This window comes from Equus quagga, chromosome 17, assembly GCF_021613505.1.
Source record: "Equus quagga isolate Etosha38 chromosome 17, UCLA_HA_Equagga_1.0, whole genome shotgun sequence".
NCBI classification, from domain to species: domain Eukaryota; kingdom Metazoa; phylum Chordata; class Mammalia; order Perissodactyla; family Equidae; genus Equus; species Equus quagga.
Genome location: NC_060283.1, coordinates 19,475,278 through 19,492,602, shown reverse-complemented (window position 1 = coordinate 19,492,602; position 17,325 = coordinate 19,475,278). Strand labels below are relative to the sequence as shown.

The 17,325-nt window shown below is 33.1% G+C and overlaps 1 protein-coding gene across 1 annotated transcript; it reads left to right on the top strand.

Annotated features, from left to right (window-relative positions):
• The first annotated feature begins 14,818 nt into the window (after window positions 1–14,818).
• LOC124228567 (olfactory receptor 10AG1-like) lies at window positions 14,819–15,768 on the top strand. Its single transcript, XM_046643095.1, is given in 2 exon segments — window positions 14,819–15,227; window positions 15,230–15,768. Coding segments are annotated over 2 exon segments (948 nt in total).
• Window positions 15,769–17,325: the final 1,557 nt, after the last annotated feature.

Below are 17,325 nucleotides of genomic sequence, written 5' to 3'. Positions count from 1 at the left end.
AAATCGGTTGTTTCTTTGGAATACTCCCCAAGGTGGAAGCATGGGTTCCTACCCAAAATGCAGACCTTCCCTCTCCATCCCTTCTGACATAGATCAAGCATGCCTTCTGTGTGTGTGTGTGTGTCTGTGTGTGTGTAAGAATTAGACTCTTTTCATTCGCTCTTGCAGAAGTGTAAATTACTTCAGTGTTTCCAGTATGTTCTAGATAACTTCCATATTATGCGATAAGTAATTTGATAGCCAATAGAGACTAACTCACTGCAAAGAAGAGACACATTTATAACCATCTTCTCAGGATGTTAAGTGTGGGCAATTGTCAAGATTTCAGCTACAAAAACGTAGACACAAATGGGGGAGGAGCAATAGTCCAAGAAAAACTTGGGTTCCTGAGGACTTTCTGTGACTAAAGAAAGTTAAATAATAATTTATTTTACAATCTGCAGTATTCCAGACTACATAATAAGGGTAATTAAACCTTTCCCCATTATTATACAATTCTCCCAATGAAAATTTGACTGTAGAGGTAGTAAAAATGCTGTAACTGAGTCTCTAAGATGGTCAGAAACTAGCAGCTTATAGGTGACATTATTAACATATGATTTCATGTGTATAAGTCCACGCAACCACACTTTTTTTCACTGCACCATCCTGCACTCTTTTAACCATGTTTTATTTACCTATTTAATTCAATGTAGAGTCTAATACTTGGACATGATTAAAATTGTTTGTGGAGTGAATCACCACATCTTTCTAGACTAGAATGCATCATTCACCCACATTTGATGAGCTAAACTTTGCCCTCCGGAACTGCCAGTCTCTTTGTTCTCCTTATTGTGTCTGCTCTTATGCTAAGATGTTCTCTCATTTTTTAATACCCCTTCTAAATTATTCCTTACTGTTCAAGCAGGGTAGTACATTTGAAAAATGAACTGAAACTAGGGTGCCAAAAATATTACCAAGTAGAGGCAAGAATAACAGAACTTACGATCAAGAATATACTGGTCTACATCCACTGAAATCTTTTTTTTTTTTTAGCCTCAACTTTCGTCAAATGGAGCAAGAATTTTACGAGTATTACATAGAATTATCAGTGTAAAACCATTTGTAAAGTAAAAAGAAATATCATTATTCAAATCCTATCCAAATTGTATTTATCTTCTAAAAACAATCTCCCCCCAAAATTCTCCCTCAAAACTTGCAACGCAGCTACTGATTTCTCTGACTTCTGAAAACCTTTAGATGCTTCTCTTTATACAAGTCAGAAAGAAAACCAAGATATAATTCAGCTAAACGTAGCCATTTATTTTTATTCAAATACTTAATGCTTATTTTTCTGATTTTTCTCACTGTAATAATGATTTTCTTTGGTTTGGAGTTTGTGATATTAATTATACCACCTATCATCACAATGTATGTAGTGCTTACATTCAGAGCCTGTTTATTAAATCAAATTGAAGATAGGAAATACAAATCGAAATTGGTGAATGCGATTCAGAAGGCTTTTTCCTTCAGAATACGTCTGTAAATCTAAAACAAAACATACAATAACTCTAGTATGATCAGATTCATTTATCATAGAACTTAACAAACGGGGAATCTTGTTGGTACTAGATGGATGCAAAGCCATTTAAATAAAGTCCATTCACTAATTTGCTCCTTAGTTACACATAACTAAATTTTTATGAGATATGGTTTCCAGATTTAATACATGCAATATACTTAAATACATGCCGAATACATAGTAATCACTTAATAAATTGTTGCAACCAAGATGATGATAATGATGATTACGATGATGATGACAATGATAGTAATCTTTGATATGTTGTCCCATTATATTACAAAGTACTTTGCATTTTCTCATTTAATGTTATAATCAAAACTGTAAAAAGACACAGGCTATCTGAGTAAGTGTTGTAAAATTAAACAACAACAATAACAAAAAAGAGTTCCTTTCTAAATTTTCTGTAAATGGGCATTATTTTCTAATAACAAAAATAGAGCTATGTGTAAAAATAAATTTGGTATTGGACAAAAACAATTCATGCTTACCTGTTCAGACTGAAGTTAAATACAATACTTCCCTTTACCAATTGAGCTAAAAGACAGAGAGAAAACGAGAATGAAGTTTCTTTTTTTTTTATTTCTTTGGGTCTTATTTGAAGATTGGATAATTGACTTTTATTTGAAATAGAGGTTAATCACCTTCTTAAATATGTTCTATGGCCATAAAAACTAGTGCTCTTTAAGTAGGAAATATTCTTCACCCTTGGGAGCAGCTTCTTCCCCATGGTACTTTTTAATTGAACTAAACCATTCTGCCCGCCACTCAAGGAGTTTGGTACAACCACCAAAACATATCTATCCATACCACTCCTTCTCTAAATTGTCTACCTCTCTTAATTTTTTTGTGATTATCAAGAAATATAGGCATTGTAAAATAACAAATTTGTAATTGCATGTTACTTTTTATATAAACTAAGATCTTCTAATAAAGACCCAAATGTATAGTGTCTAAAATTAAGCAGAAGTTTACTTCTCTGTCATCAAAAATTCAGGAGTAAGAAGTGTAGGGCTGTTCGGGTGGTTATGTCATTTTCAGCATAAATCTTCTATCTCCACACCTACATTAGCCAGGTATACTGTGTCATCTCCCAGATTACAGAAAGGAGGAAGGGGGATAAAGGAGAGCACTGCTTATTCCTTTTTAGAAGTACAAACTAGAAACAGCATTCAGAATTTCCTGGCACAATCCCTCAGGTCTAATTTAGTCACAAGACCACCGATCACTGGAGGACAAACTAGAAAATATTTCTAGCCATACTGCCATGTGACCAGCTAAGACTCCCTATGTCTGTCATTAACTACCTTCAATTGTCAAAACCTAAAATTCCAAGTAGTTATCGCATCAAGTTCCCAGCCAAGGATGTCCTCAGGTTAATTGCCGCTCCTCTCAGTGTAGTGATTATAAAATAATTTAAAAAGCTCCTATAATAACTTCTACAAAAAAACACACATAGACACACATTTATAAAATATAAGGGAGGAGAGTATTATGTCTAATTAAAGGAAGCAGGAATAGATTTATACTTGTATAAAGACTAATAAATAGAGAGATAGTAAGCAGATTTTAGAAACATCATGGTGCATTCATTGAAAGCTCTCACTCTTCAAGGGCTATATATTCATTCAGCAATTTCGAGCTAATTGTTTTGTGATTTATTTTATTTTAATTCTAGCCATTAAAATACATATGTATCATAATCTCACTTTGCTTTTAGTTTGCACTTTAATAATGTCTATTGATGGTGAACATCTTTCATGTGATCATTTGACTTCTATATACCCCCTTTAGTAAAATATCTGTTAAAGTTATTATACATTTGGGAATTAGCTTGTTACTTCTCTTACTATTGAGTTTTGAGAGTTCTTTGGATATTCTATATACATTTTCTTTTTTGGAGTAATGATGCACAAATATTTCCCCTTTGGCCTGTATTTAAATTCTCTGAACAATGTCAATATCAGAGCAAAATATTTTAAATTTGATGAAGTCCAATTTATAAATATTTTCTTCTATGGCTTGTATTTTTGGTAATACATTTAAGATCTATTGCTTAATCTCAGATCACAATCTTTTCCTCTTATGTTTTCTTCTAATAATTCTATAATTGAACACTGTACTTTTAAATTAATGATGCACTTTAAGTGAATTTTTGTGCAAGGCATGAATTTTAGGTTTAGATATATTAAATGAGTCTTCAATCATTCTAATGTTATTTGTTAAAAAGAATGCCCTTTCTCCCCTGAATAGCATTTGTAGCTTTATCAAAAATCAATTTCCCAGACTTCCATAGAGTCACCCAAATTCACAAAAATCAAAAGAGAGCCTTGGTAAAAGTAATTACATAAACAACTATAAAGCATGGTACAAACATATATTTTTCTATTTTCCCTCTTAAAACTTTTAATGACAAATATTTAAAACAGTAGTTCAAAAGCAAGAATTAAAAACTGCATTTTTGTGTACAACATGACTGATTCTAAAGAATAAAAAGATTATAAAGGATGGCATAAATAGCTTCAACCAACCAATTAGACAGCTTAGACAAATGGGCACATATCTCGAAAGATGCAACACCTGAAATGACACAGACAAGAAGGAAAGTATAATATCTACATAGATCTGTAACAATTACAGTTACTGGATTAGTAATTTAAAAAACTTCCCACACAAAGAAGCTGAGGACCAGGTGGCTTCTCTGGTGAATTCTACCAAATAGTAAAAACAAATAATACCAGTCATTCACAAAGTCTTCCAAAACAAATGGTAAAAGAGGTATCAAATCATTTTATGAAAAAAGTCCTACCAAAACCATGCAAAAGCCTAACAAGAACAGAAAACTACAAAGCAATATACCTCATGAATATAAAGAAAATGTCCACAGTGAAATATTACAAACCAAATCCAAAATATATAAAAAAGGATTATACACAATGACCAAGTGGAATTTATCCCAGTACCACACATGTGCTTTAACATCTAGAAATCAAGGTAATACACAATTTAATGGAATGAAAGACAAAAAATATATGATCAACTCAAAAGATGCAGAAAAAGCACTTGTGCAAATGCAATACTTATTCATGATTAAAACTCTCTACAAATTAGGAAAGAAGGGAACCTCTGGACCTGATAAAAGCAAGCTATGAATAATCTATAGCTAGCATCATACTTACTGGTGGAAAACAGAATGATCTACACCTAAATCAGGAATAAAACAAGAAGATTCACAATAACCTTATATTTAACCTTGTATAGGATGTTTGAGGTGGTGCAATCGGGCCAGAAAAGGAAATAAAAGACATCTAGATTGGAAAAGAAGCAGCAAAACTCTATGTATTTTCAGAAGAAATGCTCCTTTATATTACATATAATATTTTATATTATATAATAAATATACAATTAAAATAAATATACTACATAATACATATGAATATATAATAAATATATACTAAAAACCCTCTCAGATTACAATTATAAATAGATACATGACCCAACTAAAGTGGAACAAGGATTTGAATAGATGCTTCTCTAAAGAAGATATACAAATAAACAACAGCACATAGAAGATCCTCAATATTATTAAGCAGAAGAGAATTGGAAGTTAAAATCACCATGTGATACTACCTCATGCCCAATAGAATTGCTATAACCAAAAAGACAGATAATAACAAGTGTTGATGAGTATATGAATTAATTAAAACTCTCATATATTCCTTATCTAGATGTAAAAAGAAGCCATTTTGCAAAGGGTTTGGCCATTCCTTCAAGTGTTAAACATAGACTTACGTGATGATCTTGCAATGCCACTCCTAGGTATATAACACCCAAAAACAAAAATGTGTTCCCATAAAAATTTGAACATAAATATTTATAGCAGTATTATTTACAGTAGCCAAAATTTAGAAACAGCTAGATGCCCATCAACTGATGAATAGATATACAAAATTTTGTATACGCATATGCTACAGGGTGGGTAAACTGAAAAACATTATGCTAAGTGGAAAAAAATTTACAAAAGATCATATGTTTTATGTTGCCTCATGACCCTTTGCAGTCATTGCCTCATCCCCAACCACAGCCCTAGACATCCAAGAAATTGTTTTGTCATTGTAGATTAGAATCGTCTTTTGTAGAATTTCATATAAATGGGATCATACAGCATGCACCCTTCTTTGTCTGGCTTTTCTTTCACCTCATTTTTGAGATTCATTCATGTTGTTGCATGTATCAGTAGTTTTCTCCTTTTTATTGCTGGATATTTACCCATGCATCTACTGATGGACGCTTGTTTTCTTCCCCCATTTTGGCTATTACAAATAAAGCACCTACAAACATTTTGCACAAGTTTTTTGTATGAATATATATTTTCATTTCTCTTGGGTAAATACCTATAAGTAAAATCATATGCCCACATGGTAAGTGCACATTTAACTTTGTAGTAAACTGCCAAACTGTTATTATTGTTACTGAGTTCTAAGATTTTTTTTTTTTATAATCTGAACAAGTCCTTTGTCAGATATTCTAATTGTACATCTTTTCTCAGTGTCTTGTTTTAATTTTCTTAATGGTGTCTTTTGAAGAGTAGAGGATTTTAATTTGATGTAGTCCAATTTAGCAATTTTTTTTCTTATTTTATTTGTTCTTCTTGTGTCCTATGTGAGAAATTTTGGCTTACCGCAGGTTTTCTTCAGGTTTATTCTAGCAGTTTTATTGTTTTCCTTTTTTGTTTAGGACTATGATTCATTTCAAGCTCTTTTTGTGAATGATGTGATGTAATGGTGTGGTAGGTACAATCGAAAATGGCCCCAATTTCCCTACTTCCTGGTATTCAGACCCCCCACACTCAAGGAGGGCTGTACCCAATGACTCACTTCTAATTAATGGCAAAAGCTTAAAGTGATTGGATGTCACTTTTAAGATTAGGTTAAATAAAGACCATGACTTTTGTTATGCATTTCCCTTCCCTCTGTCTGTCTGTCTGTCTCTTTCTCTCTCAGTCCTCACTCTAAGGGAAGCAAGCTGCCATGTTGTCAGTAGACCTATAAAGAGGCCCACAGGCCAAGAAACTGATGTCTGCTGCCAACAGCAGTGAAGACCTGAGGCTTGCCATCGCTGTAGAGTAAGCTTGGGAGCCAATCTTCCTCTGGTGCAGCTTTGAGATGACTGCAGCTTCAGCCCATACTTTGACTGCAGTTCAATGAGAGATCCTGAGTCAGGCCTTCTGATCCAGACATGCCTGGATTCCTGACCCACAGAATCTGTAAGATAATAAATGTTTGTTGTCCTAAGCCACTAAAAATGTCAGATATTGTATGATTACCTTTATGTGAAAAGTGCAAAATAGGCAAATCTATAGAGACAAAAGTAGATCAGTGCTTGACTAGGGCTGCAGAGGGTGACGCCAAGATAAGGAGTGATGATGGTTGCATATTCTATGAACCAACTAAAATTATTGAATGGTAAATTTTATTTTTTTATTTTTTCTATTGTGGTAACATTGGTTTATAACATTATATAAATTTTGGGTGTAAATCATTATATTTCAATTTCTCTGTATATTACACCCTCTTCCCCACCCAAAGACTAATTACAATCCATCACCATACACAAGTGCCTGATCACCTCTTATTAATGGTAAATTTTAAATGTCATTTTTTATGAGAATTATCTCAGTAAAGACATTAAAACCAATTGTAATAAATGCAATTACTGATGAACAATACAAAATGAAATTAAATGTTCAATTCCATTTACAAGAGGATAAATTAATAAAATGTTTAAGAATAAATTTTCCTAGAAAAGTGCAATACTTATACATTGACAACTACAAAATATTGCTGAAATAAATCTTTGAAAGTCTAAATAAATGGAGATAAATCCCTTATTCATGTATTGGGATACTTAATACCATTATGATGGTAATTCTTCCCTAGGTGATCTTTATATTCTAAACTATCTCCATCCAAACCTCAGCTGGCATTTTGCAGAAATGACAATCTGATACCAACACTCAGATGAAAATCTAACAGACTGAATCTTAAAAAAGAACGAACTGGATGATTAAACTTCCTGATTAGAAATTTGCTACAAAGATATATTAATTAAGATAGTGTAGAATTGACAAATTGATAACATAAATTAATGCAACCAAATTCAAGGCCAGAAAAAAACTCCTTTTCCAAAAAAGTTGAAAAGTCCTTTTCACAAAGTCTCCAAGGCAATTCAACAGAGGAAAAGATTCCTTTTCAACAAGCAGTGCTAGGATCATAGATATATATGTAAAAGATGAATTTCAGCTTTATCTCACAAAATGCACAAAAATTAATATAAAATTAATCACAGATGTAAATGTAAGAGCTAAAAGGATAAAACTTTAAAAAGAAAACATTGAAGGAAACTTTATGGTAGTGGTTTAGACACAGAAGTCTTAGATGCAAAACCCAAAAAATAAAATAAATGATAAATTTGACTTCATCAAAATTTGAAACCTTTACATTCTAAGCAGAATCAGTAAGAGGGAAAAAGCAAGCTATAGAGAAAATATTTGCATATCATATATTTGGTAGAGGACTTGTATGCAGAGTATTTAAAGAACTGGTTCAACTCAGTAAAAAACAAATAACTTCATTAAAAACGTACAAAAGATTTTAATATACATTACACCAAAAAAGATCATAAGTACTTTATCTTCATTACAGTTTAATATATTGAAGTACAAATATTGACTCAGCTTTTCATTCCCAAGACAAATTACTCTTGAGTTGGTATAGTGTTATTTTCATATATTGCTGGATTTGGTTTGTTAATATTTTGTTGATTATTTTGTTTCTTGATTAGTGAAGGATATTAGTATCTGGTATTATTTCTTGGCTTTGGCTGTCTATCTGCTTTTGACAAAATGCTGACTTCAAAAATGAGAAGTTTCCCCTCTTCAGCTATTTTCTGGAAGATACTGTGGAGACTTGATATTATATCTTGTATAAAAAATGTGCTTATTCATCAGTGAAACCATCTTGGCCTGGAGATTTTTTTTCTGGAAGAGTTTTAACTAATAATTTAATTTTTAACAGTTACAGTTTGTCAGTGTTAGATAATTTGTTTCATATTATTCTTATGAGTATTCCTTTATATTCATTCAATGTCTGTTTTCCAAGTAGCGATATCCTCATTTTCATTCCTGATAATGGTAATTTGTGTTTCCTTTTCATTTCTTTGTCAATTTTTCAAGAGATTATTCAATTAACTGACCATTTAAAATAACCACCTTTCGTTTGATTCTGTTAATCACAATTAATAAATAGAAGCAGTGAAAGACAGTATGGCACATCGGAGCCCATAGTCAAGCATAGTCAAGCTTCATAGCCCTTCATACGATGCACATTCACAAAATTGTGGTGTTAGTATAATCTGAGTATGTAGCTTTCAGCCCCTTGACTTCAAAAGGATCACTTATTGGGCAATTGTGCAGGTACAGTTGATGGGCTGATGGTCTCAAGCTGCCTGAACTGGATAAGTAGTCAACTCTCAGTTCCTTTAAAATCGTTCAATTATTCTGTTGATAAGATGGGGTCAGTTGAACTGGTCCTAGGAGGCATGTGGTTACATGTCCAAATCCTAGTAGCAGAAACCAGCACTGACAATCACAGACATATGAATACACAGACACACACATAAAACACATAGACTTGTTTCAAGAAATTGGCTATGTGTTTTGGGGGGCTCTAAAGTCTAAAATGTGTAGGGCAAGTCAGACTCCTGAAACTCTTAGGAAGAAGATATCTTGAGGTAGAATTTCTTCTTCCTCAGGGAAATCTCAGTTTTGCTTGTAAGGCCTTTCAACTGATTGGATGAAGCACACATTTTCAAGAATGACCTCGTTTACTCAAAATTAGTTTATTCTACCTGCTAACTATATCTACAAATTACTTTCAGAACAATGGTTACATATTGTTTGATTGTATACCTGGGTACTATGGCCTAGACATGTGAACATATAAAACCACCCATTCGAGTCCATCCCTGGTCAACTTGGCAACCATACTAACCCCCTTAAACCAGACTTAATCTCCAAACAAAGACAATACAAAGCCAAAATATCACTTCACATGATACAAGTATTCTATATGCAACTGATAACAGGTTTAGCATTTTGCCAGAAGAAAGATGCAAAGTCCTTGGGTGATTTTACTGTGGTTCTTGATATTTTGATATATTCATAACAAAATGAGGAAGAAATACTCATAATAGTTACAGTCCTTGTTTCTGCCACTAGTCATTGGTCATAGCTGGTATCTATAAGTTTCTCCTTCCAACATCCAATCCATATTCCCGTTGCCTTCAGAAAGCACCTCAGGTGGTCATGGTAATTTCGATTGGCTGATCCAAAACTTCATTCCTGAAGGGTCTGGGCCATTAGTAGTTCTTCCTCAATTGGCTTGTTGTAGTTTTCCATTGAATTTAACAACAGGATATATATATATATATAAATACACACACATACACACACACATGCACAGATTGTATACATTACTGTCTAGAGTAATGAAGACAGTAAAGTGTTCGTGGAGAGATAGACACCAAATCAATGGAATTTAAGACACTTCAAAAATTGCCCTATACAAATGACAAACTGATTTTTGACAAATGTTCAAAACCTTCCACTGAGAAAATATATTGTTTCAAGAAATAGTGTTGAAAATTAGACACGCAAAGCCCCCCAAAAAAGAAACACAAAAAACTGAACCTCTACGTAAACCTCAAACTCTACACAAAAATTAATTTAAAATCAATCCAGTGAGGGATGGGAGTTGTGGTGACATTAGTGAAACAAGATTGCCTATGTTTTGCTTGTTTCAAGGGGTTTGCCTGTATTTTTTTCTCTCCACTTTTGTATATGTATTTGAAATTTTACATGACTTAGAGGAAAAAAAGAGCCACGGTTCTAGTCTTGTGTCCTTACAAACATCAATTTTTTACTTCTCAATTTAGCTATCCACTGTGTTTTATTTATAAGTCACAATTCCTCAAAATCCTGGCAGTGATATTTCCCTTCACAAATACTTTTGAGTTTATAGGTTCTTCTACTTATGATGCATCTTTAATTTATTCACATGAGCACTTTATATGTGAGTAACAAATTAGGGACCATTATAAATGTCAGGAGAGTACTTGTAAACTGTAAATTTAGTATAAACTATAAAACTGTTCAAAAGAATACCTGAAAATCAGTAGTCTCATAAAGGCATTTATTAAAAACACTACAGAATATCTAAATAGTTAAAAATACTTGATTGCTTATTGGGGAAAGCTACAAATACAAAGACCAAAACACAAAAGAGGCAAAGCGCCTGAAAGAATGGTCGAGTAAGACGTCAGAGAAGGAATGTTATCCGCAGGGATTCGTTTGTTTTCCAAAATATTTGAATAGTAAGTGTAATAAGTCAGTTCAATTAAAAAGTGATATGGCAGAGTATAAATTCTCACAAGATAGAAATAAATATCTTTTACTTAAAGAGCACTATTTGCTTGAAAGAAAAAAGGGTTTAGAAAGATATTTGCCTTTCCTAGCATTCAAATAGCTTAAAACTGAATTTCAATAGAACAACATTTAAAACTCTCTTTATCACAGAAAGAAATAAATTGATTCCCATCCATAAAGGTAAGAGTGAATTTTTTCATCAAAGGTCTTATTTACATTTTAGCTTGGTTTTCTGAGCTAATGATATCTTAAGAATCAAAGATAAGAGAGAACAAATATTTACAGAATATTAAGAGAATCATATAATGAACTTGATAAGGCAAAACTGTATTTCAGGCAACGTGCACTTTCCTGTTTTTCTCTTAGAAGATCAGTGAGATAATGACTAAAAGAATGTTGAAATGCAATTTTTTGAAGTATTTTATTAGTTATAGTGTAACAAAACATGATAACGGGTAATTTTGAAAAAAATTATAATATAAGAAAACTTACTGAACAAGGCAATAAGTGGATATTTTAAAGCTAAATGACCACCCTACCATCAGTGAAATAAATCATTATTTTTAAAGAAACACTTTCTTGAAAGGGAATCTGAAACTTTCAGGATATTTAAAAAAATGTTTTTGACACTGTACTTTTCTGATTAAAGAAATACTACAAAATCAGATGAATTTAGAGATCTGAGCTCATTAGCTAGATGAACAGAGAAATTATCCTGTGTCCCTGAGAAAAAAAATCCAACTGCAGCAGAAAAGCCTCTATTAAAAGGAGGAAAGAAGCAAGTCTCTGTTTACCTTTCACTTTGAAGGACTTCTGAGAAAGAGGATTGTGAGTAATGTTAATTTTAGAGTAGTGATATGACATTTCTTTGCTGTCTTCTGTGTATAATGAAGGAATACAATTGTGAAAGCAAATTATTCTTACTATACAAATCTCATCTCCAATGTTTGGCATGGATTTAATTAATTTAAAATACTGGAAGTTTTACTAATTGTTAAGGTGGCTATTTTGTTATGAAAATACTTAGAAGAATTCTCAGGTTGTGGCTTTTCCATCCTTCCCTAGCTCTTTCTCACTCTCTCTCTCTCTCTTCCTTTCTCTCTCTCTCTTTCTTTCTTACTTGCTTTCTTCCTTTCTTTCCTTCCTGTCTTTCTCTCCTCTCCTTCCTTCTTTCCCTCTTGCTTGCTTTCCTCTTCTTTCTTCCTTTCTTTTCTTCTTTCTTTTCCTTCTTCCTTCTTTTCTTCTCTCCTTTTTTCTTTCTTTCCTTCTTTTCTTTCTTTCTTCCTTCCTTAATTCCCTTCTTTCATTTCCTCTTTCTCTCTCTCCCCTCTCTCTTTCTTTCTTTCTCTTTCTGTTGCTTGAATTTCATCTGATTCCTGTTCTATTATTGCCTGTGTCCTCTGAAAAGATAAAATATGCACAACCTTATGGTAGATGCAGATAATACTGCCATCTCTGTATTGCAAAGCATTGTAATTTCATTGGAAAATTTTTGGAAATTAAATATAAACTAATTTAATACACATAGAAACTGTCAATCAAAGTCTGAAATATATAGTGGAATTAGAAAAGATTTGTAGTCTCTGATTGGTCTGTGGATTAATTCTCTGAAACTTAACTCTCTCAAATTTTATGGTTTATTAAAAAGTTTAAGCTTAATTTATTAACCCATCACAATGTCTAATAAATATTTAATATATTTTAATATAGTAATAAGTCTGTTTGTGAGTTGCATTACTGGAATAAACTGAAAAATTTCCAAATTCACAGAGAAAATTTTGAATATTGTCATATTAGGGAAAGATTTTATGATACTAAAACATTTAAGGAAGAATTAGATATTGGATAGAAATTACTTAATAATTCTGCCTCCTACATTTCCAAAGTCTTCATCATGCAATAACTCATTTGATATTCACATTGTGTGTGGAAAATTTTTTTAAAATATACATTGGTACTTCTTTTTCAGAACTTGCCTCAAATCCCATTTGAACAATTTTGTGACTCCGTCAGTTGTAGATTACAAGTTTCTAATTTCTTTTTCAATTATTTGCTAATTTTATTTTGTTCTGCTTTTTCCAAAATTCTCATCTGTTAGGATATTGGAAAAGAATTAAGACAGGACCTTGGTGTGAAGGGAGAGAGAGAGGTGAACAAAAGACACAATACTGAGAATAGCGTATCCCACATCCATCATTGCTGGACTCTATAGTACATGCTGGTTAATAATGTAAATTGTTATCCAGTCATAAATCAGATGCTTATTGAGTTATCTGCATGCATTAGATACCTAGTAATAATACAGTATACAAACATTATATTCTAGAGTCCCCTGGTATTACCTATTGTAGTAAAAGTAACTTGGATTTTGAGTTGTTCAAGCCTGAGTTCAAATCTCAATAATACCATTTATTTCCTGTGATCTTGGTTGATTTATATAACACTTTTAAGTTGAAGTTTACTCATAGGTAAAATGGTGACACACATGCCTCGCAGCCCCATTGTGAGGATTAAATAAGACCGTGTCCGCACATGCTCTAATATCTGTTGATTCTCTGCAGGTGCTCTTTAGCTTCCCACTTTCACCACCTGCCCTGACAGTTTGCAAGCTGATTTCACATAGTTTCTTCCTGCCTTCCTGCACATAAGTCTGTCTTCAAGAAGCTACATACTTAAAATACAATCCTCAGGTACTAGAATAAGTGCACATCCTTCATTCAGTACCATAGGAATGATACCATCAAGGCCACCAGTATGAATAAGTTTCAATTGTTCAAGCACTGGGTGACCCAAACACTTGTGGAGTTCAACTGTGTGCTGTGGGTATCACAGAAAGATTTGTAAGATGTATTTTAGCAGTTTATCAGAGAAAGAAAGTGTGTTGGGAGACAAGAGAGCTCAGGAAACACTTGGATGTTCTAGGAGAACCTGATAAGAAATTGGGACATATGTGCAACGTACAGAATACTTTAGTGAAAAAGGATAGAAATACACAAAATGAACATATGATCAGAGTTAGAAGCACAGCTTTCTGTCTGGACCAGAAAATGCTTTTAGATTTATCTTCCTTTACTTAAGTCTTTAACGAAAAGTGTTTCAGGAATTAGCACTCAAATGTAAAATCAGTATTTGAGATTTGATAAATATTGGTTTCCCCTTTGATAGTCAGCTCTTTATGACACCTTTCAGTTGAAATAAACTGAATATAACAGCTATTAGAATTTAAAAAATCAGGTTTTGTGCAGGAAAATCAATACTCCAGCATATTTTTGAATATAATTCCACCTCTCAAGTAATATTTTAGACAGCTCAAGTCAAAATGTGAATAAATGCAATTATTTTCAAAGAAATAAGATGCGAAAGAATCAAGGGAAAAGGTCATTCGAAACAAAATTGTCAAATTACTTGCTATAATATTTTATTATTTTTATTTTTTGTTTATTTTTATTCCAATTAGACTCTGACATTCCTATCATCAAAGGCAAATAACAACATACAATATTAATAACTCCTTATCAGTAACAATAGTATATAGCCTCCTCTCAGCATACCTAATTTCTGTTAGGAATGCTTTCTGATGGATAATTTTAGTGAAAGAATGAATATCTATTTTTTTTTTTTTACCACAGTTCAACATCAAATTCAGATGTTTTTATAGGACTCACTCTTAGTGACTGTGATTTTTGGAAACACAATGTACCTAATTATATTTCAGTAAATTGCTCCTCAGGCAGAGGAAGTGACTTTACATATTGAATTCTTTATTTTCACACATGCTTCCCAGAGACCAAACAGCAGAAGGCAATTTATCTTCAGTCGTGGTCTTTGTTCTCCTGGGATTTTCTGATCTCCCACACCTCCAGGTGCTCCTATTTGGAATTTTCTTTCTCATCTATATATTCGTCTTAACAGGAAATGGTCTTATCATAATAATTACAAGGGTAGACTCTGTTCTCCAGACACCCATGTATTCTTTTCTTGCAAGTTTTTCCTCACTAGAAATCTGTTACGTGTCTGTCACTCTTCGCAGGGTTGTGGTGAACCCTTGGACTCAGGATAGAAGCATTTCTTTCCTGGGCTGTGCCGATCAAATGTGCTTCTTCCTTGTTCTGGGAGCCACAGAGGCATTTCTTCTGGCAGTGATGGCCTATGACTGCTATGTGTCCATTTGTAACCCTCTGCACATCCTCTTGTCATGCACCACAAGATGTCCACCCAGTTGGCTATTGGTGCTTGGCTCGGTGGAATTCCCATCCAGATAGAACAAACATGTCAGGTGTTCTCACTGCCCTTCTGTGCTTCTAACCAAATCAACCACTTCTTCTGTGACATCCCCCCATTAATCAATCTGGCCTGTGGGGGCACTTCACTCAATGAGATGTTTGTCTATGTAGCTGCTGTATTGTTTGGCATGATTTCTTTTCTATTGATACTTGGCTCTTTTGTCAAAATCATTTCCACCATCCTAAAGTTGCCCTCCGCCACAGGTCGGTCCAAAGCCTTCTCCACCTGTTCTGCCCATCTCATAGTAGTGGTTTTATCTTTTGGCTCTGTTACTCTCACCTATTTAAGGCCAAAATCAAATCACTCTGCAGGAACTGACAAAATGCTCTCTCTTTTCTACACTATTGTGACTCCAATGTTTAACCCTATGATATATAGTTTAAGGAACAAGGATGTGATTGTAGCACTGAAAAAGTTATTACTCAAGAGAACAGTGTGAGCATCTTTTTTTTTTTTTTTTGAGGAAGATCAGCCCTGAGCTAACATCTGCTGCTAATCCTCCCCTTTTTGCTGAGGAAGACTGGCCCTGAGCTAACATACATGCCCATCTTCCTCTACTTTATATGTGGTATTCCTACCACAGCATGGCTTGCCAAGCAGTGTCATGTCCACACCTGGGTTCCAAACTGGAGAACCCTGGGCCTCCGAAGTGGAACGTGTGCACTTAACCACTGTGCCACTGGACCGGCCCCCAGTGTGAGCATCTTAAAGGTAGCTCTTCAATGCATTGGTCACATAGCTATCACGGAAATACAATTAAATTTCACTCTACCCATGTTTAGTGATGGTGTAATCATTAACAATCATTATGTAATTATCTACAATTATGATATATTTTAGATTCCCTGGCCAAAGTCACTTATGACCGCATCTTTCATAAGCAAATTAGTCAATTTTCAAATGCGCTAGTCTTTAGGACAAATCTTCTTCTTCACAACATATTATAAACTTATCTAACTTTAAAATTCTCAGATAATTTAAACTGTTAGGATGGTGTTTAAGAATTTATAGAAGAAATAGGATTTGCCTTTACAATTTGTCAAATATTTAAAAATATTATGCAGGCATTCCCATTTATATTCATGACACGTTCACTTTTTCATGGTAAGTTTACATTAGGTATGTGTTGAAGGAGTAAACACAAAACTAAATTACAAATCAAATATTTAATTATGAAAGAATTTAAAAATAAAATGAAAATCTTTAGTTGCACCCACTTTCTCAATATGAATTAAGAAAATGTTTCCATGTGTATCTAGAGGAAGCTGAACAACTGGATCATTTTTTCCCACTTCTGCCCAGAGTGTATGGCAATTGAATATCAAATATCTGACCTGGTTCTATCATCCTGCTTTAAATATGTTTCATCATTGTGCTTCATACTGGATTCTGAAATGAATTTCCAATTTCTCAGAATCCTTTGCTATAGCTTACTTGATTTATCAAAGATGCAATGAAAAAATATATGACTTTTCTTATAATTAATTTAAAAGAACACATTTGAAATTTAGAAAGGGAGAAAGAAAAAAGTTAAAACAAAGATTCACACTTAATTACTTAATATCACAAATAATAACATACACAAAATGAAGATGCCTAATACCATGTACCTACAAGTTGTATTTAAATTAATGACTGTAACTAATCTTGCCCATTGTATCTTTCTCTTATTTATTTGAAATTTACCAAAGAGTACAGATAAAATCCAGAACTAGTCAATCATAGATATCCTAACAGGCAAAAAAGATGAGGAATTTAACAACATTGCACTTAACACTCACTTTTCTGTTTTGAATGTGCAACTTGGGATACTCAGTCTCTATTTCTAAAAATTTATGTTAATACTTGCAGACTGTATCATTTATCTAACAATCATATCACTTTATAGATTTAATTATGCTTGTAAATATTCTGAGTCTTCAGATTAGTTTCTCTTCATAAGGGCTTACATTTTAATTGTAAAGTTTGGTTTATAAATTAGAATTTTCATTTCAAG